General features: G+C 38.1%; 1 protein-coding gene across 2 annotated transcripts in view; it reads left to right on the forward strand.

The window, feature by feature from the left end:
- Positions 1 to 24,284, forward strand: part of ATP6V1H (ATPase H+ transporting V1 subunit H) — a 48,614-nt gene extending 24,330 nt beyond the window's left edge. For both annotated transcript variants that reach the window (XM_054816108.1, XM_054816107.1), the window contains exons 10-14: positions 3,118 to 3,296; positions 4,092 to 4,217; positions 7,428 to 7,529; positions 12,124 to 12,237; positions 23,696 to 24,284. In XM_054816108.1, coding sequence (XP_054672083.1) covers positions 3,118 to 3,296; positions 4,092 to 4,217; positions 7,428 to 7,529; positions 12,124 to 12,237; positions 23,696 to 23,756 — 582 coding nt within the window. In that variant the 3' untranslated portion in view covers positions 23,757 to 24,284. The remainder of the gene's footprint in view (positions 1 to 3,117; positions 3,297 to 4,091; positions 4,218 to 7,427; positions 7,530 to 12,123; positions 12,238 to 23,695) is intronic.
- The last annotated feature ends 1,293 nt before the right edge of the window (positions 24,285 to 25,577 follow it).

The raw sequence follows: 25,577 nt of genomic DNA on the forward strand, positions 1-25,577 counted from the left end.
GACTGCAATTGCACCATGCTTCTCTCTTTTTTTTTTTTTTTTTTTTTTTTGACCTGAATTTTGCTACAGGTAATAGACATGCTACTACAGGTAACAGATGTCTGCTATTCAATGTTGTCTTAAAATAAGGTTAACTAAGAAACCCACTATATTAACATGGGCATTAGTGATTTCTCTTCTCTAGGTCAAGATTTTTTTTCCTACTAGTAGTATAAAACAATGGAGTTACTAATACGTGATAAATTTTGCTTTATGAAGCTTTAATTAAAAAATAGTATTTTAAATGCATATCTGTCCAACTTGGAAATTATTTTTATCTACTAGTCCAAAAATGTTTTCTTGCTGGCTCTGTCAAGACGAATGAGGATATCCATGTAAGAGTTATTAGTTGACATACTGTGTCCACGTTAACTGAAAATCACTGGTCCTATTTAAGATAATTTGGAATAACTGAGCACCTAGGCTTGATGTTTTCATTGTGAGAGTACCAATTTGTGTTCATGGGTGCTGACTGTGCATGTGCACATAGTCTTATGTGCGTGCTTGTCAAGTGTCTTGTATGTGATACAGGAGTGCTATAACAACTTGTAATCCTGTTTTAAAACAGGACTTATATCCTGAATAGGAGATGTAGATCATGGAAACAGTTTTCCTGGGTACTGACTGTGTTCCACTAGTAGCTGTTGCAAGTAAATTAGGATGGGGAGAGGGGAATTGTTGCTAACTGACTTGCTGATGAGCAATAATAAGCTGTTGGACGGCACTTACTCTGTAACTTAAAGGGTCTCTCTAGCCAAAAGTATCTGCTACTTTTAAAAATTTCTGGATAAGGTAGATCATATTCTTATGATATTTATCCTGCTGAAGGAGGTCAGTGGCGTGAGGTATATAATAGGGGCTATTCTTACTATGTAGACCTCTGTAGGTGTTCTAGTGTTCCTTAGGATCCTATTATTAGGATTAAGCAGGGACAGCAAGACAGCTTGAAAAAAAAGAAAAGTTGGGGGGCTCAGCAGTTTATATTCATTTTCTTCCAATTCTAAGGTCATAAAAAGTAGGAGAAAGAATCGTGAGTTCTTAGATTTAGTGTGTTTTGCAACAGGAGACAAAAATGAAGCCAAGTTCTTCTAATAAATAAAGGCTAAGAAAGAATAAGATGGTTCTGTTACAGACTTTGGGGAAATTAACTTAGCTGTTTCGTTCTCCAACATTAAAGACTAGTGTTGGCATGAAAATGAGGTTATAAACTGGCAGCCAGGAAATAATAGATTAGAAATTAGACATCCAGCCTGTGAGTTCTGAAGCAAAACTGAAATAGGTAGCAGAGGCAAAATAGCCCTTTTCCTATGTGAGAGGCCACAGTATCAGTTTACGGGGGGGGGGGAATATATATAGACAAATTGCATGAAGGACTAGGCTTGGTGATGCCCCAAATCATCCCTACTGTCTGTGCATTACTGAAGGTACGCCATGAGTCTTGACAACTTGCATACGTCTTCTCTACTACGCAGTTTTGCCTATTTTGACCTGTTTTACCTCTTTGGCAAGTTAATTGTCTGTATGTAATTGTAATGTATTTTTTTTTCTGTAAAGCAACAGGTATTGAGTACTTCGGTCTACTTTGAATCAGTTACTTTCTTTACCTATTACAATGTTTTTCCTCATTTTTCATAATTTTATTGTCTTTTATGTCTGTTTCCCACCTGTAACTCATTTTGGCCTTAAGATTTATCGCTGAGTAGTTTACTGATCTATTCTATTTAGTCATGTGTTCCTGTTTGTACTTTTCTAACATATCCTTTCAATTTCACTGTAAAGAGCTTGAATATCTCCTTATGGTATGAGATAGGTAATAATATTTGGAGTAGCTTCCACATCTGCCTGTAATTCTTGGAACTAGGAGTTCTTGGAAACTTTATCTACATTGCTTCTTGAACTTGTTGACTTTTGTCTTTTAAGATTCATTATTTGTTCTTTTGCTTTCTTTAGCACTTTAAATTCTTAAGTAATTTAGCATTATTTTCTGTAAATTAGCTTTTACTTCCCAGTGCTGTTACTGAAATAGAAACAGGGTTTTTTAACACATTAAAGGTAATTGTATGTGGCTGTTAAAAGCAGTAACATGACTTATTTTCAGTATGCAAGTTTTAACATTTATTTGCACCGTTCTGCCTTACTAACTAATATGATGTCTGATATCTTAGAAACCTGAAGAGTAATTGTCCTATGACATGAATGAGAGTGGTGCAATCTATATGGTTTCATTGCTTATTTCTGGTAGATGTTAAGGCTTGTTTATATGAACACATGTAGTGTTTGTTAAGGACTTTGTCTTTTATATGGAATTAATGTTTTCAGAGCTTTATCAAAAAGTGCAGGTGGCTAGAAGCTGATTAAATTGAGTAAAAACGTAATTAATAAATGACATTGGAACTTGACTATTACACTCTGTGCTTGTAATTCCAGTCTTGCCAACAAGCTTCTGCTTGAATAAAAATGTCTAGTTGGAATATTCCCAAATTCAGAAGAAGCTGATCTTCTCTTAAGTTGGAAAGATGACTTCAGGGTTTTTGGTTGGTTTTTTTTTTTTACGACTTTCTTGCTTTATGCCATTGCTGCACAGAAAGCTAAAATGACAATCCCAGATAAAAGTAGTTGTTTATGGCAGAGACGTTAGCATTTGGGATATAAGCCTGCCGTTCTTCTTTGAATAGTTTTTGTAGTCAGCTTGATTTGATGATGTGGGAAATGATCAAAGCAGGTAAATGACTTTCTAATATTGAAGCACATACGGTTGCATATGGTTGCGTTAGTTATACCTTGCAAGACGGGGCCTTTTTTTAAAGTTCCTCTTCATCTGCTGTAGGGACAGATACAAATACTCTCCTGTGTAGTAAAGTCAGTCCTAGGCAATTTATGTTACTAAATGTAGGTGCAAAGCAGCCACCATGTGGTAGACTCATACTTTACTACTTTGGAAAGATTATTTCGGGAAGTGGTCAGTTCTGTCACTTACTAAATTAAAAAGTACCAATAAGAATTTCTTAAAAATATTACTTTGTTTCGAAGTAGTCTGTTCTTCAACCAAACAAAATAAATCAATTTTTACTTCCCTAGAATTTGTTAGAGAAATCTACTGAGAGAGAGACTCGCCAAGAATATGCTCTTGCCATGATTCAGTGTAAAGTTTTAAAGCAGCTAGAGAATTTGGATCAGCAGAAATATGATGATGAAGACATAAGTGAAGATATCAAATTTCTACTGGACAAGCTTGGTGAAAGCGTGCAAGACCTTAGGTATGCTTTACAGTGTGCAATTAAAAAAATGCAATTATATAAACCTTTGTAAACCTCTTTTTTAAGGCTAAATAAGACACAGAATTATGATACACAAATGCTAGTTGATAAGGTAGAGCGTACAGAAGTGCTGGTTGTACATAAAAGTTTCCTATTCTAAGTGAGCATTTACAGGCTGAATAGAAAATAGATCTTCACTTTTGTACATGTGATCTTCGTAACTTAGTTAAAGGATTTCAGAGAAATCTTATAGGAGTTCTAATCTAAGCTAAAGACTACCTGATTAGAATAAACATTTTGCTGTCCAGATTAACTCAAGTTTTTGCTAGTGTTTACCTAATTCTTGCTGTTGTGCATAAATTGAACTGCACATTGTAGTTCATGTCAAAGGTTTAATTGGATGAAAGGCAAGGACTGGGATTCTTGGTTGGGGAAGTTAAAACCTAGAAAACGGGCAAAATAGCCAACTAAATTCCCAAGTGCTGTGGTTGTGTGGCTTGGGTTTTTCCTCTATATTTTTTTTTTTTTCCTTCAGGAATGGTGTTTTGGGGTGGATGGAGGAGTATGTTTGAAAACAATTTTTTCTCTCGCCTTATCGTGCCTTTCCTTATTTTTAAAGTGTTGAACTCTGAGACAGGGAACAGCTCTCATCCTCTGCAGAGAACTGACTTCCAAATGTGTCATAGCAAGTTGTGCTCCAGCTTTGTCTTGCTAGGGACAGGCCCCTGGGCACGCGGTTCAAACTGTGTTCATAGAAACTTAGCCAATATTTCATTTAGGTCTTTTGCGTTGTAGCTCATTCGATGAGTACAGTTCTGAGCTCAAGTCAGGAAGACTGGAGTGGAGTCCTGTACACAAGTCTGAGAAGTTTTGGCGGGAGAATGCTGTAAGACTAAATGAGAAGAATTATGAACTACTCAAGTAAGTTTTCAAGTCCTGAATCACATAATTATTTAATATTTTCTGTGTTTAACTGAACCTATATCTAATACAGGTTTTACATTTCAACACAAAGTAATGTCTAGAATGAAAGCAAGTCAGAACATCTTGCTATTTTTAGAATGTATGGTCCTTACCCATGTATTGTCTGTTTTGTTCAAAAGCAAAATTATTTGCTTTACTGGTCAAAATGTATTGATGATGAGGATACACGGAATATCTTTAGCTTAACTTGCGTGCAGATTTGTGCCATTGACTCTTTTAATGCTTTCACTTGAAAAACAGCTATACTAATTGATGCAATTAAAATGTTTTTACCATACCTTAGTCTTAGTTTTGTGTTGTGCATTGTTGATCTGAGTCAAGAAAGGAGTTGATTACTACTTGAGGGTTGAATGTAGTGGTGCTGTTCCATGGAAAATCTGACTTGCTGCATTATGTTGCAGTCTGTCTATTTTGTCTTGGGACTGTGTTTTGGTGTATATAGATTGTTAGGTGAAGTGAAGCTGAAGCTCATCTTTCCTTTTGGGGTCAAGGACTTGCTGGTTTCTGAAAGTAAGTACTCAAAAGATGTTTAGGCCTTAAGTAGCTTGTAGGAGCTCTTAGTTGTTTAACTGCACTGTCATTAACTGGTAACACGTGGTGTTCTTCCTGCTCAGTATTTGCCAATAAGTGCCAGACCTAACAGAAATCAGGAGGTTGAATGGAGCATGTGACATGTTGGAAAGCATGTTAAGAGCAAGCTGATCCTGAGCTTTATATGCATTTCAGTCTGCCCTGAACCTCACCAAAACAAGTCTGATAAATTCCTCCCTGAGGGCATATTGCTGAATATGTAGGATTATAGACTTAAAAATTTTAGATGCTACCAACCGCAGCATGAAGTTGATGTTGAGGCTTACTATTTCCTGTAGCAATTGCAATGTTTTGCTGTATTCATCTCTTCTGGTTCCGGGACTGTTCAGTAAACTTATTGTGCTTGTGCTGCCACAAAGACAGTGATCTACAATGGTTCCTTTAAAAAACACCACCAACAACAAAAACCCCTCCAAAACCAACCAAACAAAAAACCCCACCCCAAAACCAAACAAAAAAACTGCCCACACAAAACCATCTTCTCCCCCTCCAATGTGGTGGAAAGATTCTTGCACCTCAGAACTTCTCTTTTGTGTTGTAAGGCATCTGACAGACAATCCTTTCTTGCTTCAAGCCGCATAATTTTATTTGCCCTTATCTGCCAGCTTACTTGTTTTCTAACTCTAACATACTTAAGTTTGCTGTGTTAAACTTACTTTTTTTTTTCCTGCCTTCCGCCATTATTGACGACTTAAGGAAGTGATACTGGACTTGTATTTTGTTCAACATAATTGTATGGATCTTCAGTCTCTTCTGACTAGTGTTATGGTTCAAGTTTCTGCTTCTACTTCCTGTCCAAATTGGGAGTTCTTTAAAATGAAAAGTGCTTCATCTTTCACTTTCCGGCCTCTAGGGAGGCAGCGCCTGTGTTAAGTTAATTTTACCAGAATGTTCTTTTTTCAATTCCAATTGAATTTTTAAGCTAACTATTTCAGCTTGTTACTAACTTTTCTGTGCTTAGAACACATTTGTCATCTCACTAACTGTAGATGAATCTAATTTTCCAGTGATCTGTATGTTTTACCTTTTAACTTAGTGCCAGGCTTCATATCTGTGTCACTTTTCCCCCCTCCTTATTACTGACTGGAAAACAGTGTTACTGGTAGCTGTTTTCCACTAAAACTGATTAAACTACCTAATTAAAAAACGCAGACAATATTAAGAGCTGAGAAACTGTTTTCTAATTCTTTCAACTGTGTATTTCTGTTCATGCTAACAAAATAACTAATATATGAGATTGGAGTCAATTACAAGGTATAGCTTTCATCATCTCTGTCTTTGAGTCAGGACAGAACTGCTTTTTAGACCACAACAGTTGACTGAACAAATGATGTTTCTGAGATAAAGTTGACGGTCTTGAACCGAGAGAAGTTCACAGTTGCACAGACCAAAGAACTTGGTGTGCTGCTTTGTTCTCAACTGCAAGGATGCTTTGTAATTTTTAAATGACTCTATATAACAGTGTTCTGCATAAAATTCTGTCCCTTTTGTCCTGTGCTGCATTGAGCAAGGCTACTGTTGTAAGATGAGGGGAGGAACAGAATTGGGGAAAGGCTGATAGATACCAGGCTTGTCAAACCCCCCTTGCTTTGTCACGAGCAGTGTGGCCTTAGCGCTTTCTGAATCCGTAGTGTAGGATGCTGAGTGCAGGAGCTGGCAACAGTGTGCAAGCATGACTGGGGGCTCTTGTATAACAGAAGCAGCAGCATCTTTTGGCCTTGTGTAGGCATTGTGCTTGTGTCCCACCCCCATCTCAGTCTAGAAATATTTATATGTTTGGTAAGTACAGCTTATCTTGAACTCAAAACTGTTGGTCTTGAAGCCAATGTATAAAAATGGAGACATTTGTAAACCTTGGTTATAGGTGCTTGTAGGTGTGGCTCATTAAACTCACTCTAGTGAAGGCTTTTGATAATTCTGTTAATTAGGGCAAGATCTCCATTGTTTTAAATGCAACTGCACATTGGGCAAATTCTATTCTAGCTTTGCTGTTTGGGTGTGTCCTCATTTCAGCTAGGATAGAGTTAATTTTCACAAGGAGCCAGGACAGGTGAGCCAAGCTGGCCAGGGGGCTGTTCCATACCATGTGACATCATGGTCCCCATAAAAGGGGGCTAGTTGGGGATGGGTGGCTTGACGCAGCTCCGGGATGGTCTGAGCGTGGGCTGAGCATCCAGTTGGTTGTCAGGTTGGTAAGTTGCCTTGTGTTATCTATCACTCATTGTATATATTCTGTTATCAGTACTGCTGCTGTTATTTCCCTCTCCCTTTGCTGTCTCAGTGAACTGTCCTTATTCCAACCCATGGGGTTCACCTTTGTCTGCCCATTCTCCTCCCCATCCTGCTGGGGAGGGGTGAGCGAGCAGCTGCCTGGTGCCCAGCTGCTAGCTGGGGCTGAACCATGACAGGGTGACTTCTAATGCATTTTTATTGTTACAGGCTTTGGTATTTTAAGTTATCAGTGATTTAAAAAAAAAAACAGCGAAGAAAACCCAAAACAAAACAAAAAACCCCAAACCAAAACCTGGGACTTGATTGTTTCAAATCCTTTCCTAGAATCCTGACAAAACTTCTGGAGGTTTCTGATGACCCACAAGTGCTGGCTGTAGCTGCTCATGATGTGGGAGAATACGTACGACACTATCCCCGTGGGAAACGGTAAGAAAAATGCTAATATGCTGTTACTCAAGAGACTAGCTATAGTATGTGCTTTGCCTGTGGCTTTTTTCTTGTTTATATAAAAATATACACATAGGGATTGCAGGTTATGGTTAAGTTTAATTCACTGGGAAGGTGAGAAAATACAAAATAGATCAGATGAGAAAATGCAAACTAGATCTTTGACTTAATGTATTGTAGTGCCCCTTAACAGTGAAGGGAATCTATGTATAAAGAAATCTTCAATACATTGTTTGGACTAAAGCAGAAGACATGTGGCAGAAGAAATTAGAAGAGCTACCAAGAATTTAATCAACATATCATTTTTATCCTCTGTTACGACTTTTGGACTGTAATTATTGGACTTACAGTAGGGATGGACTATTTCAACAATGCTTAAGTCTATTTTGTGACTTAAAACTAGCGAGACAAGTTTTTTCTCAAAAACAATTGCTATTGTAATTTCAGTGATGTTAGCACAGATTTAGTTATCACTCTTCTATTTTAGCATGTTTTCTTTTAGCTGCACAGGTACACGTTTTCTTGAAAGTGTTACTGTTTATTGTAAACCTGAATTCCTGTAAAAATATGTAGACAGACATTGCTATATTTTCTTGCTTTGTTTTGTTTTAAAAACCTGTGAGCAAAGATGTTTGTTTGCTGCATAATTGCATCTCTAAAGTAGAGAGACTACCGAAGCAGGAAGGGCCCTTTTGGTTTCTGCAGGAATCATGCTCATTGGTCATGCAAAGGGGCATGTGACTTAATTTTTGTAACAAAGTAGTGGTCTGTGTCTGGTTTCTGCATAGGGTTTAATGGGGAAGATGAGAATGGTCTTCTAGGCTTGTTGGGAATTTCTTGAACACTTCTTGTGCAGACTGCTATCTTGTAGTAGAATCACAAACAAACACCAGAAACTTAATGCTGTATATATGTTAGAAAGATTTGCTGGAAAGATTTGTTCACTTTAGAAAGACTCTCAGCCCTTGTAGTCTTGTAAGCAACTTGAACCGAAGATGGTTTAGATTATTAATTGATTATTAGCTGTTTTCTAGGTCCACTAAGAAAGGTCAGAGGTGTTTAGGGTGTACCACTTGTACTGAGCAGTACTGTGGATTTGCTAATTAGCTCATGTGTCTTCCAAAAGAGATTTATGACAACTGGTGTTTGGAGGAGAGGCAAAGGTATTCTCCAATAAGGTGGCAACTTACACTGCTGTCTGCAAGTGGCAAAGCTGAAGGACTAATAGTGGTCGCTCCTGCTTTGAGCTGCCGCTTGTCTGAAACCATTTTATTAGGCTTTTGCCATAATCTTTAAACAGCTTGCACACATCTACCCAAATGTGGCATAATGCTTGGGCCAGTACAGCCATGCAGTGGCCGGACCAAAGCTATCAAGTCAGATGAGTGGATAAACAGTACCTGTATCTCTCTGTCTGTAGTTGAGAAAATGTACTGCTGGTGGGACCCCAACTCTGCTCACCTCCTAGGCTGTTAAACCTATTCAGAAGTGCATCAACCTTCAAAGGGAATGGTCATTAGCAAATAACAAGTGCCCAGATACTATTCTAACATACATTCTTGTATCAAATTCTAATACTTCAGATGCTTTCTGCTTATGGACTTGGTTTATTTAGCTTTCTGTTCTGATGGACAAACTAAAATGTGTCTGTCTTTTAAAGAATTTCCTTTGAAGTCCAGTGGATTTTTACTAAGTATGACTTAAGCAATTTTAGGGCTAAAAGCTTAAATTACCTAAGGACCGTGTGTCACTTCCCATGTAATAGTCTCTTTCCTACCATGATGTTTTTTGATATATAGCTGTTTTGCTGCTCTCTCACCTGGTTGGCCTGTCACACTCTCATTGTATGACTCACTTTGAGAATGGATGTTCTTTGTTGGTTTAGAAGAATAAGAGAATTCAGATGTCTTAAATATTTTTGTTTCCTTTAAGTGCTTATCCTCAACTCTTAATTGGATCGTCCTTCAGCCTTTGAAGGTTGCAGAACCCAAAACTTCTTGAGTTTACCTGCTGCGTACAGCAGGGACCTAGAGTTACAGTTCTGGCTAACCTTTCCCTTTGTCTGATGAAAGAAAATGTTTGTTAAACTAAATACTGCATTTTTGCTTGGCTGTTCTTTAATGTTGTCAGCTTAAATAATTTTAACTTGCTTTTAAAAACTGCATGTTGTGGACCAAATTCTCAAGGCAATAGCACTGTGGGCTTCTAATGAGGCTCACCAACATGCATTTTCTGGGAATATAATAGCAGAAATAAGTACAACATTGGTGTTTGATGTCACTGAAAATAAATGCAGACTAAACATCAGCCTCCAGTACAACTTCCATGTGGCCCAAGGGTTACTGCTATGTAAGATCAACACTTTTAATCACCTGAATGCCATAAACATGGGGTTTAAGTTTTGCATGTGCAAGAGATTGACACCTAGAGCCATTCCCTTCCTTAGCTTGTGATTCAGAAACAGCTTAATTGCATTCACTTTTTCACCTTGGTCTGCTTTTAGATATGTAGTGTGAATTTTATATTAATATTTTTTTGGTATAGCAGTCTAAACTGCTGTCACTTGTCTTCATCTTCTGTTTCTTCTTTCTCCCTTTAAATGGGTCATGTTAAAATCTGGCTCTTCAGCATCCAGAAACGTGTTTGAATTGCCACTGTTGTTATGGGTAACAGTCCCTGCAGAAGATACATACTGTAACTGGCCCACTGGGCTCTATCACTACTGTAAAGTAAGCAGAAGTTCAGGAGAGGGAAAACGGAACTAAAACTAGTGTTTTGAGCAGGTTTTGAACTTGAATGGCATTCACTGTGAACCTTCTTTACAGTTGCTTACCTTTTGGTTTAAAACACGTGGCTGGGAGGTGATTTGTACCAGTAGGCAATGTTATGCAAAAATGGTAATGCTGTTCTTTGACTTTTCATATTCTCAGCCATAATTTCAGTGATGTACTGCTATCTGAAATACTCTATTACCATTTGTGACTATAGGATTTTAACTTTTCATTTTGATTCTTGCATGCTCCTAGCGTAAGGAAGCTTTTGAACTTTAATGCCTTTTTTACCTCCTTTCAATTCCTGAAAATTCAGTGTTTAAGTCAGTCCTGTAATGAGGAAAAAATTCTTGTTTGTGTTTCATCGTCTTTGTATGCAGTGGTTTTTATATTTATGGTTAAAAATGCGAGGCAGCCTAAGGAAGGCATAACATATTTTTTTTGAATCCGCTACATTACTAATAACTTCTTGAACTCCTGGCAAGGACTTCTCAGCTTAAAACAATTGCACTTTTCTGAGTGCATTCCCGTTGTATGAAACATCCTTAAATGTTTTAATATTGTTAGGAAATAATATTCCCTGTGGTCTCCAGGGTGGTTTTGACTGAGTTGTAAAATGAAATGAGAAATTCTCTTTTTCATCTGCACACTATGTCTTTATACCTGTTCTGCCGTTTACAAAAACGTGTTGTACTGTGCAGCAGTAAATGCATTAATTTGGCCATGAAAAGAACAGTAATAAAAGCAGATAGCTAATGCAAGCTCAGAATGGCAGGATAGCATCAGGTTAAGTGTAATGCAAATGATAACCTCTTCAGAGGATGTTGTTTAATTACTCAGTGACCTGTGAGAGAATTGATGTAAAAAACATGCAAGTCAGTGAGTAATCAGTTTATATATTCCTTGCAAATTTTCTCCAAACTTTGTTATGACAGACCAAAATGCTGCGTGTAGAGAGTCATCTGGATAGTGATACTTTTTCAGGTTTTAGTGTATTGCTTTTCTTTTTTTTTTTAATAAGAAATGATATTTTCATTACATATGATACAAGGTTTCATCAGTATTTTGTGTGGGATTTCGTATAGCTATTAAAAAGCTATGGCTGAGTACTGTGGTGAACCTTATACTGAAAGATGCAACTCAAACATACTGTTTTTCTGGAAATGGTACCTTAGCAGCCAGTTCTGTTTCTTGGGCGAGAATAGCTCCAGTACAGTTTGAATGGCAAAAAGCACTATGACTACCACCAGGTGGCTGGTTTAATAGGTGTAGGTGTGATTACAAGCATTTTTTCTGGATTAGGCAGTGCTGGACTGGATTGGGGCTTTATTCTTGCAAAAAATTGAGTGACCTGGTTATTGTCAGTTTATGAAGGGGAGGACACTACCTCCTCCTAAACAATAATCAATAGTGTTGTGCCCTGCCAACCATCTTAAGCCAGTATTGAGTTCTTTAGCAAGCTGGGTAAAGCAAATAACCCTCTCTGAAAAGTGCTCCTTCCTTGATTGTTGTTTATTTAAAAATTTATGGAAGCAGGCAGTAGGTAGCAAACAGAGGAGTCTGATGATGTGAATTCTTTAAAAAAAAATAAAAATTTAAAACCAAATTCAGTAGGTAGTATGAGAAATCTGCATTTTTAACATGTCAAATAATATGTTAGTAAATAAATACTTTTTATTAAAATAATTACTATGTGACTTAAACTTAACCTCTTAATGCCTTGAACATGAAGTGGTTGGATAGGATAACTACCCAGAAGCTGAAGCAATGTCAAAAAAAGCTGCTCCCCTCCTCTCTTTCAGAGTGATTGAACAACTTGGTGGTAAACAGCTGGTAATGAACCACATGCATCATGAAGACCAACAAGTTCGTTATAATGCACTACTGGCTGTGCAGAAGCTGATGGTTCACAACTGGTATGTGAAGATTATTTAACATTACTAACAGTAAGAAATATTGGGCCGTGGAGAGAGGATTCAGGACAGTAGATTTCTGTAAGGGGGGAATAACATTTTATGTGGTGAGACTGCAGTTGTTGAATGATAGAGCAATATGATGCTGATGTGTAAGATCTTAGCTAGTTTTTTCTGTATATTTTGGTTGCAATCAAATTCAGTAGCTTCACCTTACATGATTGAATGCCACATCAGTAATTCACTTGAACAATATATTTTAACTTATTTGAACTGCTTAATATTTAATATGAGCTGTAATTTAGGCTTGCAAAACTACAGTCTTCAAAATGTTAAGGATGTATGAGGTATTTTAGCAAGTTTACTTAATCTCAGCTGAAGGAATCAGTAGCTTGATGTGAGAGTCGATGTTCCAAGTACTTGCAGTTGCTTTGCAAAATGCATGCCTGACCATTCTTTTGCATTGTTTTCTGCTCTAATCCTTTCCCACAGTCTACACTGTTATTTTTCTGTTGCTATTTTAAGGGGTGCAAGTACAATTTGTTTTGAGCTCCTGGAGTAGCAGAAGCTTATGGGCTGGTTGGTTAGATGAAGCAGAAAAATCACTCGCTGGGAATAGCATTTGAAATGAGATTTTTCCTTCATTGTTTGTGGACTAGTTCTCTAATTATTTCTCTAATAAAGCTCCAAAGGCCCTGAAGTTCTGGCATATTCTGCCACAGAACTTGCTGTTGGGTGATACTGCCTTTCCAACAGAGCACAGGACGCTTATAGTGAAGCATTGGAGGGCTGAAGTCCTGAAAAACTTCAGTGTTCACGTAACGACTTTGTATAACTTTCCAAACTAATTAAGTATGCTAAGCATAAAGCCTGGAGAGTTAAAAATACTAATTAGGAATTATTAATCTGATACTTAATTATGATTTTACCAAAGCTAATATTTCCAGTTTGGCATTGTCTTAAAGATAAAATCATAGAATCATAAATGGTTTGGGTTGGAAGGGACCTCAATGATCATCTAGTTCCAACCCCCCGCCATGGGCAGGGACACCCTCCACTAGACCAGGTTGCCCAAAGCCTCATCCAGCCTGGCCTTAAACGCTTCCAGGGATGGGGCCTCCACAACCTCTCTGGGCCACCCGTTCCAGTGCCTCACCAAAAATGCAACAGTACATCGGAGGACATTGAACATCAGTGTTGAGATACAAAAAAAAAAATTAATTTTGAACTTAACCTTTTATTCTTGAAAAGCTTGGTTCTTGGAAGCACATATAACTTGTGTCAGTTTTTTCACTTCTGACAGAATGTGATCTTTTTAAAAGGCTGAGTAGTAATGGTGCTAACAGTGTGAAAGTGGTAGGGGAACAAGGTTTATCAAGCACATTCTTACAGGTTCTTTGTTTAAGTCACCTACTTGCTGTAGAAGACAGGCTAGCAAGGCTGACAAAAAGCTCCTGTCCCTTCACCCTGCAGTGTATCTTCTGTAAAACACAGCTAGTTTCCCCCCTTTTCTGAAGAATATGGGGTTTAACTCTCACGTGTATTATAATATTAATTTGAACCTGCTTCCTCCCTCTCTCCTGCTGTGGGAACCTTCTGTAGTAGAGAAAAACTTACATCTAAATAACCTACTATGACAAATCCATACTTAACATTCTCCACCTGTAAGGAGGACTTCAGTAAATAACACTGAATTTCTGAGTGCGTGGAGATGAGATTAGATGTGTGGTCACGTGCAACCTAATTTTGGGGCAGTGTTGTATGTTGCGCTCCACCCTGCTTCTCAGTTTGGTGACAATGCTGCTTTTGTCACAATGCTGTTCTGATATATTTGAAGGATTCCAAGTATTATAAACTGGCTATAGCTAAATACAGAGTACAGCGTGGAAAGCTTAGCTATGGAATTTACCTTCTGCAGTGGGGACACATCTTATTTCATAGGTGTTCTGATGTCTTGAAAATCTGGTAATAAAAATATAAAACTGTGATCTTTCTCCAGCACAACCCTCACTGGTAGTAAAAGTTTTCTTGGATACCTAACTTGGCTCTTTCTCATTTTCAACTTAAGCGTACTCATTTTAAAAACATTACAGCTGGCTGTCTAGATTTGTCTTGGTTTTTTTTAATGGCATGAACATTTCTGTGCCTGCTTTTCAGTTTGTGAACCTTTAAACTTGAGACTGAGAGATTGCAATTACATCTAGTTTCAGATTTTCAGAGGTGTCAAAAGAAAGGATCTGTTTAAGTTAGTGCCATTTTCAGATTTATATTGTCATCTCTGTAGGGAATATGTTCTTGTTTAATTCTTACTGGAACAAACGTCTGGGATACATTGTCCTTGGCTTGTATTTGCCAAAGCAGTGTTCCCCCTGGAATGGACATCAGGTAGCTTGAACTAAGAAAATGACACATCATTTGTATGTGGGAAGCTAGATCTGTCCTCATATAGATCTGGCTTTTGATGTATGTCAGGAGCTCTTCTGTTTCATAGCTTGTGTGGGGAGAAGAGAAAGCAGAGTCCCCTTACTGCTGCAGAGTGCAGTTCAAGTGCCTGCTTATTTAGCTTTGCTTTCTCATAGAATGGAATACTCAGCAACTTTAAGGTTTTGCTTACCTTGCTCTTCAGAGCTGGGGAAACAATAATCATTTCCCCCCTTGCTTCCATGTGTTTTGGAATTCCAGTTACTTCCCTCAAAGCAATTGTTTTTTTTTTCCTTTAATTGGTATGGAACAACTTTGGCAGTCAGGCTCTTCCTAGATCTGGAGACTAACCGAGAGAAGGATGAGAAAATAAGGGACTTGCTCTGGCAGGTTGAGGCTTGGTGCAAGTGCTGTGCCTGGAGCAGCAGCGTGAGGAAAACTTCTGGTACCTGAACTGAGGGGGTGTCACGGGGCAGCTGAAATGGCATTCTGCTTAAAACGCAGCTATGTCATTAGACTGCTAGTAACTCAACTTGGAGACAATTAACTGTTAAGTAATTTGAATAGTTCATTACAGGCTGCTCAACTGGCTTTTCCTTAGGGGTTTTTAAGTCAGGGATAAATGGAGGGAAATCAGGCTGTCAGGCATTCTGTTTAATAGTGAAACTAGGTTGACAAAAGCAGTAACTGCTGTCAGCTTTTCAGATGAGGTAAGTTGAGGTGAAGTATTCCAGTTACATTTGAATGTTAAATGATCATGCACTTGAAGCAGGGAGAGAAGGTATCTTTTTCGCTTCACCTAATGTCTTTAAATGGTAATTTATCCTGTGTTTTAATCTCACTTGAACTAACTGTGTTAGTCATAGCACGCCATGCTGGTGGTAAAAACTTGCTATTGGCAGATGGGGGAGTTTGGCATGGCAATGATGGTGCCGGTTTTTTCTTTTTTTGCGTGTCTTGTTCAATTTGTGTTACAGCTACATATGAGATACATCATCTTATTCCTTGTCTTTGGTGGTGTTCAGAGGCAATACCCAACTTGACCATTTTAGTATTAGGAACTGGTTTTGGGAACCCAATGCTTGTTGGAGCAATGTTTTTAATGACGCAGACTTGAAAAGTATCAAATCATTAAGTTCTAAACTGACATCACTTACATATATCACTTTAAAGAAACCCAATATGTTAATCTCTACAGATGAAGCATGTGCCTTTCATGTGCTCCGTGGCACAATGTCTTACTGAACTTCAGGGATGGGGTGTTGTGACTCAAAGGACCTATAGTTAGAAGCCCAGGTTCCTTCAATGAACAATGGAGAGAAGCAGGTAGTTTTTCAGGGCAGTGCAGAGCAGCTTCAGTGCCTGAAGTTGAGCAGTGGGAATAATCTTCTGTCTTTAAGATTTGTGAACCAGTACTCTCCTGGCTTCATTCTAAAGGGGTTAATTCCAACTGTATTCACTAAAGTAAGAGTTAGATGAAGAGCTAGGTGAATTCTAGATGTTCCACATTTAATGCATAGTTTATTTATGACCCTACTGGTCATCTAGAACATAGTGTATTAGTTTCTACTGCTTGCTTGTCTTCTAGCCAGGTTAGGCCTAGGGAGGTTTGCTCATGACTTATGTAGTAAGCGCAGCCTATTACTTTTTTCTTGCTCTGTCAGCAGCTGTGCTGTTGGGAGTTGGGGACCAGAGGTCAGAAATAAAAGAGAATTGTTACAACATCCAGTGTAGCCGAGATGTGCAGAGGTGGATCATGTGCGCACTTTGTTCATGCAAACATAAAGTAAAATGCAGTGGTTTAACCTCTATAGGTCAAAAGTTCTTCAGTATTCATACAAGTGCTACTGAAACCATGGTGGATCTGACTTCCAAACTCATTTATTTTTCCTCAGGCTGAGTTAGGATAATGGCAGAACTTATAGCATCTTTTGGCATTTGCTCCCATTGACTAAACTACTGGACTGTGTTGCCCACCCTTCTGCTAATGCCTTTGTAGTGAGCTACTGTTAGTGAGGGTTCGCATCTCTTACTTCTGGGTTCATCTCCCCAGGTTCCTTTCACTTGTGTGGGCTCTGAGCTATAAACTTCCTTTAAACAGGCAGGCTTTTAGAATAAACTGCTCTTCAATGACTTGATACTGACATGGACAGTGTGAGTACGTTGGAGGATGCTAAACAATGGGAGTTAGGATGTATCATTGCTGCATGATCAAGTATGGTATTGGAAATAAAATTAATAAATGGGACACTGAAACAACAAATGCAGATAAGCTTTGAATATGCTACAGATTCATGTATGATTTTCAGAGTGCACATCCCAGACAAAATTACTTGCTTTCCATCTTTTAAAATGACTAGTTATGCGGAGAGACATTAAAAAAATCTGAAACTGCTTGGGATTTGCAGCATATGCTATATTTAGAAGCTTTTGTTCTGTAGACTTAGCATTTGTCACTATTTTTATTTGGTATAAACTTTGTTCTTCGAAGCCCATGTATCTCCTAAGATAGGTTCTGTACCATGCTTGCTTTTGGTAGTGAGAAATGTAAGGTGTAATGATAGTTAACTGGCAGCCATCGAGTTTGTCGTGTGTCTGTCCCCCACCCTTCCCCCGCCTTTTTTTTCTGTCCCAACACTCAGTAATGCTTAATAGAGTAGGCTTAAATCTAGGAAACGATGCCTTACGTGATAATGCAATTGACTGCATTTATCTATCCTGTTTCTTAGCCTTCATCATCAGTAGAATTCCTTTATAATAGTTGACAGAATTTAACTAACTGAAAAATTTGAGAAGATAGATTGTGTCCCTGATAAAAATTAATATTAAAGAGGACAGTTCCTAGCTAAAATGAGACAAGTTAGGCAAAATCCAACTAGTTATAGGCAGACTTGATATCTAGTATAAGTGTTTCATATTTTATTTGAACAGAAATATGTATTCTTGTAAAGCTTCATTCCATAAGGGTAGGGCCTGTGGTTTGTATTGTGCATATGCTGTCCGTGATTTCACTCTGTGATCATGTTTTCTGTCATGAGATCTGCACTCTTTGTAAAACGCACTTTATTTTTTTTAGAGCTTCTGTTAACATGGAGCAAATATTTTGCACATATCAAACATCCTGCTCAATTTGATAGTTTCATTTCTGATTAGTGTTCTTTTAAAGATGATTTCCTGATAGATAATGTTTAATTCAGTTTTCCTGTGTCAGTTGTTCTGAAATACTTTGTGCAAACTTAAAGCTCTTAAGTGTTGAAAGTATCTTGCTTACTGCTCATGGTGACAACTAAATCTTCTGATTAAATATAAAACCCCTTTAAAAACAAGTTGCATGGTTTAGTCATGTTGGTTCTTTTTAATTCACAGAATGGCTGGGTGTGTTAGCTCATAGCACAAGTGAAAAATGACTTATACCTTGTCTCCATAATAGAAAGGCATATATTGAGTTGAATTTGATAGGGGTTTTTAATAATCTAATAAAATGTTTGAGTAATAGCTTTGTAATAGGAGCTCATTGATCTGCTGTTTCTTTATGCTTGCATGTGAAGTTTTGAACTGGAAGTCTAGAATTATTCTTCCAAAAAATGGACAAAACTGCTCTGAAGGGAAACTGCTGAGTAAAAGGGCAGTTCTTGCAGTATCTCAGTCTGAAGACACATATTGATTTTGCATTTCACGTCATAAGGAGGACTATAAACCATGCTATGATTCAGTAATCAGATGATAATCTGTAGATTGTCTATTAATATTATTGAATTCAGCTAAAGACAGGCTCCATTTGGGAAATAACCCAACAACTTAATGTTTATAATCCCTCTGTCCAACCATTGAGGCTGTTTTAGTCTTAGTGTGCACATCAGAATGTTGAATGTCTCTTTACTGTGAATAATCAGCAAACAAGTGGCAGAAGAGAACCGCACTGTATGCCTGTGTGGTAGTAGTCCAAGTTGGACAGTCCTCTTAGCCCAGCTCTCTGGGAAGATGTCTCTTTGATTTTTAGTTTACTACTTTCATAGCTGTATGATTGCTATTTACTTCTGTGAAGAACAGTGCATGTAATGTAGAAAACATTTTATATGCATATAAAACCATACACTATATATTTTGTAAAGAACAGATAAAAATATGCAGTGGTATAACTTCTGATCCAGCAGTATGACTTGTTAATATTATATTTCAGGCTCCAAATATTAATGTAGCTCCAGGCTCAGGGTTTCTTTAGTTTCTCTACTGACTTCTGTGGCTCTGGTGGAAGGCAAATGCACCTGTAGTGGCCACCCTCCAGCTCCATGTGCCTTTCTCCTGGCCACCACTAGTGTTAATGTGACACTGCAGTAACCGAGTTCAAGGAAGCTTATTGGGAGAAAACAACTCACTTGAGAGTTAAATGAACAAAACCCACCAGAATGCCAGCATGAGTGCTCTGTGAGCAAGGCAGGCACACACAGCTGGAATGGGTTTGAGGGTGGCTGTGGCACCTTTGTTCTCCACTGGATTAGATGGGGACATAGGAGGTGGTTGCAGCCTTGTCCTGGTGTTGGCACTTCATGACTGTGCTGCTTAGAAGGTTCCAGGGGTTGTCACATTTGTGGAGTTGTCCTTGCAGCAGTCTAGACCGAGGCTTTCAAGGGACAGTTTAGCCTGCTTAGAGCTGGGAATACATCAATTGTGTAACTCGGAATACCTTGTGAAGCCGCAATAAATGACTAAAACTGGTCTGTCTCTCTCAGCAAATCCAGGTTATTAGACCCATAGTAGAAATGCAATGTAAAGATGTCAAATCTGTTCAAACTATTCCATCTGCCGCCTGTCCTTTGAACTTGTTTTAACTATTCATTGTATCTTTGATTTGTCTGTAACCATGTGTGTTGGCAATGACTTTTGAGTTGTGTAGCAGGCTTTTTGTTGGAACTTTATTGCACTTCTGTACTCTTTCATAAAGGGAATAATTTCTTTCGAACTAGCTTTTCATTTTCACTTTCAAAAGCACGGGACTTTAGGTTTATGTTTAGATAGATAAAAATAAAATCAATATTTTTATATTGTTTGTCAAGGGAAAACATTCTGCCTCTTAGGAACTTCAGTCTACTAAAATAAGCTAGATATTACAGATGTTCAGACCATCATTTTTTTTTTTATTATGTAGTTCCTTAATAAATTGGATTTAAGCAAGATTTAAGATAAATCTTGTTAGAAAAGAGAGAATAGGAATTTTTTTTTTTTCTATGCTTCATCTACTTCTCTTCCTTTGCCTGTCAAAAGGAAGAATTTTCAGTTTTCCTTAAAGGACAGGTAAATCTAACTGCACTGGAATTTGGAGTATAACACTAAAAGTAGTAGTTCTTAAGCTGCAAGGCGTGTTCCTTTTAGCACGTGACCTCTAGAAAACTGTTGAAACCTTAAAACTTTTCTATCTCTCATTTGTTTTTTGACAACGGTCCTTTGCTCAGTCTGAAAATTAGTATAAAATTTTCAGGTAGAGTCTTTTGCCAGTTTGCGATTCTCCTTATTCCATACTCGCTGAATTTGGTGGCTTACGTTTTGGATCAGTTTCTTGTGCCTTTTCCTAAGTGACCTTTAAGCATTTGTTGCAATTACCATGACACTTAAGTATATCTCAGCTTGAGGGTGTCAGTGTCTCTCCTATGCCAACAAAACCAATTAAATTAAACTGAACAAAGCAACAAACTCATGTATTCACCTCTTATGTGAGCCGTATGTAATGGCTGGACAGCTGGTGTATTTGTGTTGAGAAAATGTTTGCTATTTCTGACTGGCTGGTATTATATACAATAATACAGTGCCTACTCAAGATGAAAGGCAGCTTTCTCATGGAAAGAATTGATGACTGAATTTGTTGTTGGCCAGGACAGTATTTTGCTCTTTTTCCACAACTTTGTACTTGAATTTTGTACATCTTGTAGAATGCATATTGAGCGACACTCTGCAGATCTGCTTGGCCTGATTAGAAAGGAAAAAAGCTATTACTGCTAAGATTATGTATTGAAAGGCAATGGGTATGTGGGCCTCAAAGCTCAGCTATATCAAATGTTAGCAGGATACGGTTTTCTCTTAGTCTGTAATATGAGCTGATCAGGCATCCATGAATCTCTGCCAGTAGTGGCAACACTCTTACGTTGTATAGTTTTACTTCTGAGTTTAACCATCTTAGAAACTTGATGTGCTTGCAAAAGACCAACCGCGATGCTTTTATTATGGTAAAGATGATCTTTTTCTGAAGTTAGGAAGGACTAACAACAAAAGTTTAAAATAGGGTGAAGTGGTCCAAGTGGGTTTATAGCTTGTAATTTTAAAAGTCAATTCTAATACCTCATTACTTTCCATTGTAGCATGCATTTCTAATGTCAGATGCTGTTTTGAATATTTTGTGAAGTGATTTGTTATCTTGGTAACAAGATCTATCCTTCTTTCATTGTACGTGCTCTTATAGTGCATGATTGAAGCTTACAGTGCTATTTAACGTCCTGATGTGACGAAACACCAGTGTGTAAAAAATATACTTCAATTTTCTTGTCCTTACAGTATGTATTTTTAACAGATGGAGAACAGGGGCCTACTGATGCCACTGTCAGTAGCTTGAGTTTTAGTGGGAGACGGGAGGGAGCAGTGACCAAAGGCCTGGCAGAATAACCTATCAGTCTGCTCTCCTAAGGCTGCACATGAAAGCTTCATGTTGAGAAGCTGTCTGAATCCCTCCTGTCGGTCTCTTACCAATCCCTCTCATCATCTGGCATAGACCATGCAAGCACTTGTCCTAGGTTTGCCATTAACATGCAATTGGAGATGATAACCAAATAGAAAATTAACTGGTACTTGTAAGAGCAAGTGGGACAATTTTTTTTTTGCGTTTCAGTGGCCCTTGGTAGTGAATAAAGAAGTGATGGGATAGGGACGGTGTGGGGTTTTCAGCCGGGGTGGCAGCATGGCAGTGTAGAGCAGTAAGTGCAGATACTCATTCTGTATGGGGAAATGATATAAGACCTTTTCCTTGTCCCTGGACTTAAACCTCACACCTGCAAATGAACAGCTGAAATAAAAGGTTTTGTAGGGAAGGTACTGTACTATCTACTGTATGTCCTTAGAAGTTGAATATGTCTGTTAAGGCACTAAGTACCTACAAAATATACTACTGCTCTGCCTTCTCAGAGGTTTTTGCTGAATGCACTGCACTGTGGTTGGATTTTAGTAAGCCTTGAGCATACCTCTGAACCAGCGTAAGCTGTGCAATAGTTGTGCTGTTACGGATTGTTAGCTTGATTGCAATTACTTAGAAGTGGGAAAATCATAGGCATTTCACATTTAAAATGGTTCATGTGTGCTTTAAGAATAAATAACTTTACAGGCTTGTGATGCTGCGAGCAGAGCCATGTATGCAGTGTCAGTTGCTTTCAAGGCTGGATGTCAGACAAGAAATACTAGTACAAGTATATAGGCATGAAACAAAGTTAAAAAAACACTGAGGAAGCAGAAGGAGGTCTGGTGAGTTTGGAAGCTTTTCCATAGTTGCTGGATATGTTTTTGGATGACTGTCAATTTTTTTATTTTGGTGATACAATTTTGAGTCCTGCAAAACCACAAGAGAGCAGCTTGTTTCCTTCTTTGCCATCAGGAGCCTCTACTTTGAGGATGGTAACCTACCTATTACGATCAAGAGTCGTATCTATTGAGTGCAGCCCAAGCATTAAAATACTGTGATCCTGCAGCAACACCTGATAAAGCTGTGAAGGAAGGTGCTAAATCGTAATGTATGGCTCAGCATACAAATTGTGTGTTGTTTGCTTTGCTAGTGGAATTTGAAGTTAACATTATACTTCTGTAGGAATTTTGCTTTTCTAGGTACTTAGCTTTAAAACTGAGGAAAGTGCTGTTGGGTGGTATGGTTGTGATGCTAAACTTCATTGTGCAATAGGAATTGCAATGCATAGGGAATAGCTGTTCAACAGGACACGAAACTTAAAACTAGTTTTTGAAATGTGCAATAAGAACCGATTTTTTAAAAAAATTTATTTTAAAGAAAAAGTGCATACTCTTGAGGCTTTTTTAAGAAGGCTTCGTTCTGAACGTCATTTCTTTGAACTGCTTTTAATGCTTAACCTGTGTGGGCTGAAATACCTGTGTAGTGAGAAACTGTGGTGCTAAGTGTACAATCAGCAATGGAAAAAGAATGCCTACGTTTCACAGGTCCTGAAACCTCTCTTTCAGCTGATGCAGTGGTACAATTATTGAAGTTTTGCTTGTTACAAAACAATAACAACCCAGATATTACTAAAGACCTCTTTCAGCTTCTTTGTGGTTCTGTGAAGTGCTGAGCTGCTTTCACAGGAGACAGTGAAATATGAGAACATTCAGAAGAATTGTGCAGTATTTTTCCGTAGAATTTAGGTATTGTTGCTCGAGGTAAATGCTATGAATTTGGGGAGTGTTTGTTCCAGTGTTGAGAGGACAGGTATAAGCTAAGTGACTTAATGCACTTCAAAATACAGGTGAGGAAAACACTTTAAAGAAGGTGGGTGGTATACAGTGGGTCTGGCTTGGATATCTTTTCTTTCTTCCAACTCCAACATATGGTTCTTCAGTCAGTGCCTGTTTTGCTAGCCTATGGGTTAAATTGCCTGTGTGTCCATCGGTATTACTTGTGCTCATGCAGCTGGGTTATGGGAAGACATCCTTTTAAATACTTTGCCACAGCTTCTAATACGTATATTCAGCAATCCAAATCTGTGGGCTTCGTATGTGGTCTGTAACAGTTGCCAGGACTTCCAAGTATTGCCATTGGTCTTTTTCCAGACAGTTGTGTTCATGCTTGGTTTGTACCTTATTTTCAGAGGGATAGATGATGGATACCTAAAGCTTAGATACTCAGAGTAGCTCCAGTTGACTGTCAAAGAGTAGACATTATTTGAAGGAAAAACTGTAAACTTACAGCTTTTTCCTCTTTCTCTACTTCATGCTTCCCACCACTATTCTACTCCCCACTGTCCACAATGTTTCTCAGTCTAATTTTTTTGTTCTGTTTCAGGGAATACCTTGGAAAGCAGTTGCAGTCAGAACAACCTCAAACGGCCACCGCACGGAGCTAAACACTTCTGTCAGTTCATGCTTATAACTACAGTATGTTTGTCTTTAAATTAATATCAAGGAAACATTGAAATCACATGTTCTTTGCCTGCTACTGGTGCATAAATTTTTCCAGCTTACCTCGAGTGTTGTTGGCTTAGTAAAAATCTGTTCAACTAGTTCTGATGATTATGCCTATTAGCTTCTTGTTATATTCTGAATGTATATGAGGAAATGTGGCTAATATATTGCGTTTGTTTTATGTATTTATTCTCATAATAAAGAATGTTATTAAAGGATATTCATTCCCTGTTATAATTAGCCTAGAGAAATTGTTCTGTTCTGCAGTAAATGATGAACTTGGAATTTCATGGAATCTTTTTGTTATTGAAAATACTTGTAAATGTTAGGGTTTTGGTGTCACTCTAAAATCTATTGTATTTCCTTTATATTAAGCCAAATGATTTGGCTGTCAGTCTTTTCTGTGTTTTGTAGTTCCTGATAGTAAAAAAAAAAAAAGTAAACATCAATAAATCAAAGATGATATTGGATTGGCATGTGAAAACAGTCCTGTTGCGTGTATAGGAGCTTGATTCCAGGCACTTGCAACACAAAGCAGTTAATATTCTTGTGGTTCATTTTTAGAATGAAAAAAGAGAAGAGGTGACAATCTCATCGGTAGTCTTGTATGGTGCAAGTCTCTGAAGAAGCTTAGGGTACTTTGTCATCAAGTAAAAAAACAAATTGGGAAAACTTTTCTTATCTAGTCTGGATTTTCATCATATGTAACTAAAATTTGACTGCTCTTGCAGTGGAGAGAGAGGACTTTTAGGGCATAAGTGTTTGATGATTTCTTGGCCTTCTTATAATGACTATTGCTTACTCCTACATATAGGAGGCATAGGCTTTATTATGGAAGTTAGTACCATGAGGATAGATGCTGAAGCTTGGAAAGAATTAAACTGATTTTCATTGGGGTGAGGGTTATCTGAACGGATCTTATCTCGGAGCTGCATGTTCCCACAGTGTTGAGGGCTGCTGGTGGTGTGCAAACCTGTTGGGAGAACAGGAGTTGTACCTATGCTGCCATTTTGATCTTTGGTCAGTTGAATGCTCCTGAAATAAATCCGAGTCTTCCCTGCTTTTCACACATCAGTTTGCATCACGTGATGGCACAAATGGAGTTCTTTGGTAAAGCTAAACTGCAGGATGTACATACCCTCTGTCTTGGCTAATTGGTATGTGTTCAGCCCACCGGACCAGGTAAGATTGTGTTTGAAGTATAGCCCTTTGAAATGCATGCAGAGTGAAAGCTGGATTCTTAGCGCCAAATGTCGTGCTTTACAAGTCTGATTCTCGTGTCATACTTCTTGCTGATGTAAGCATGGCCTAAGACTTACCTTGAAGATGCTGTAAAAGGTTGGTCCTGTGGTTACAGCTGTAATGTTGGGCATAAGAACCATGGCAGGACATTAATGGGGAAGGAATATACCCCCATCTTCAAAACCACAAGTTTGTGGTGTTTCCTTGTCTGAAGGGAGCACTGAAGCACTGCTTGGTAAGGGGATTAGGGTGCGAGTTGTATGTCTAAGGACAATGAATGCGATCAATGGCAACCCCTCCAATTATTTTGGGAGCTAGAAATAACCAAACTATTCATAACATGAAATAAAATTGCTTACAGGGATCATCCTGAAACATCTAAATATTTTGTTCACATATTATACAAATCAATTCTCTCTGTTGCTTTGCTAGTATTACTCTGTGCATAGTTTAATTCTTCATTATGCAGTCTTTTTCTAAGCTGTGTGATACCTGGGCATTCTCCTCCATTTAGTTAGAAA

This window comes from Grus americana, chromosome 2 (assembly GCF_028858705.1).
Source record: "Grus americana isolate bGruAme1 chromosome 2, bGruAme1.mat, whole genome shotgun sequence".
In the NCBI taxonomy this organism is placed as follows: domain Eukaryota; kingdom Metazoa; phylum Chordata; class Aves; order Gruiformes; family Gruidae; genus Grus; species Grus americana.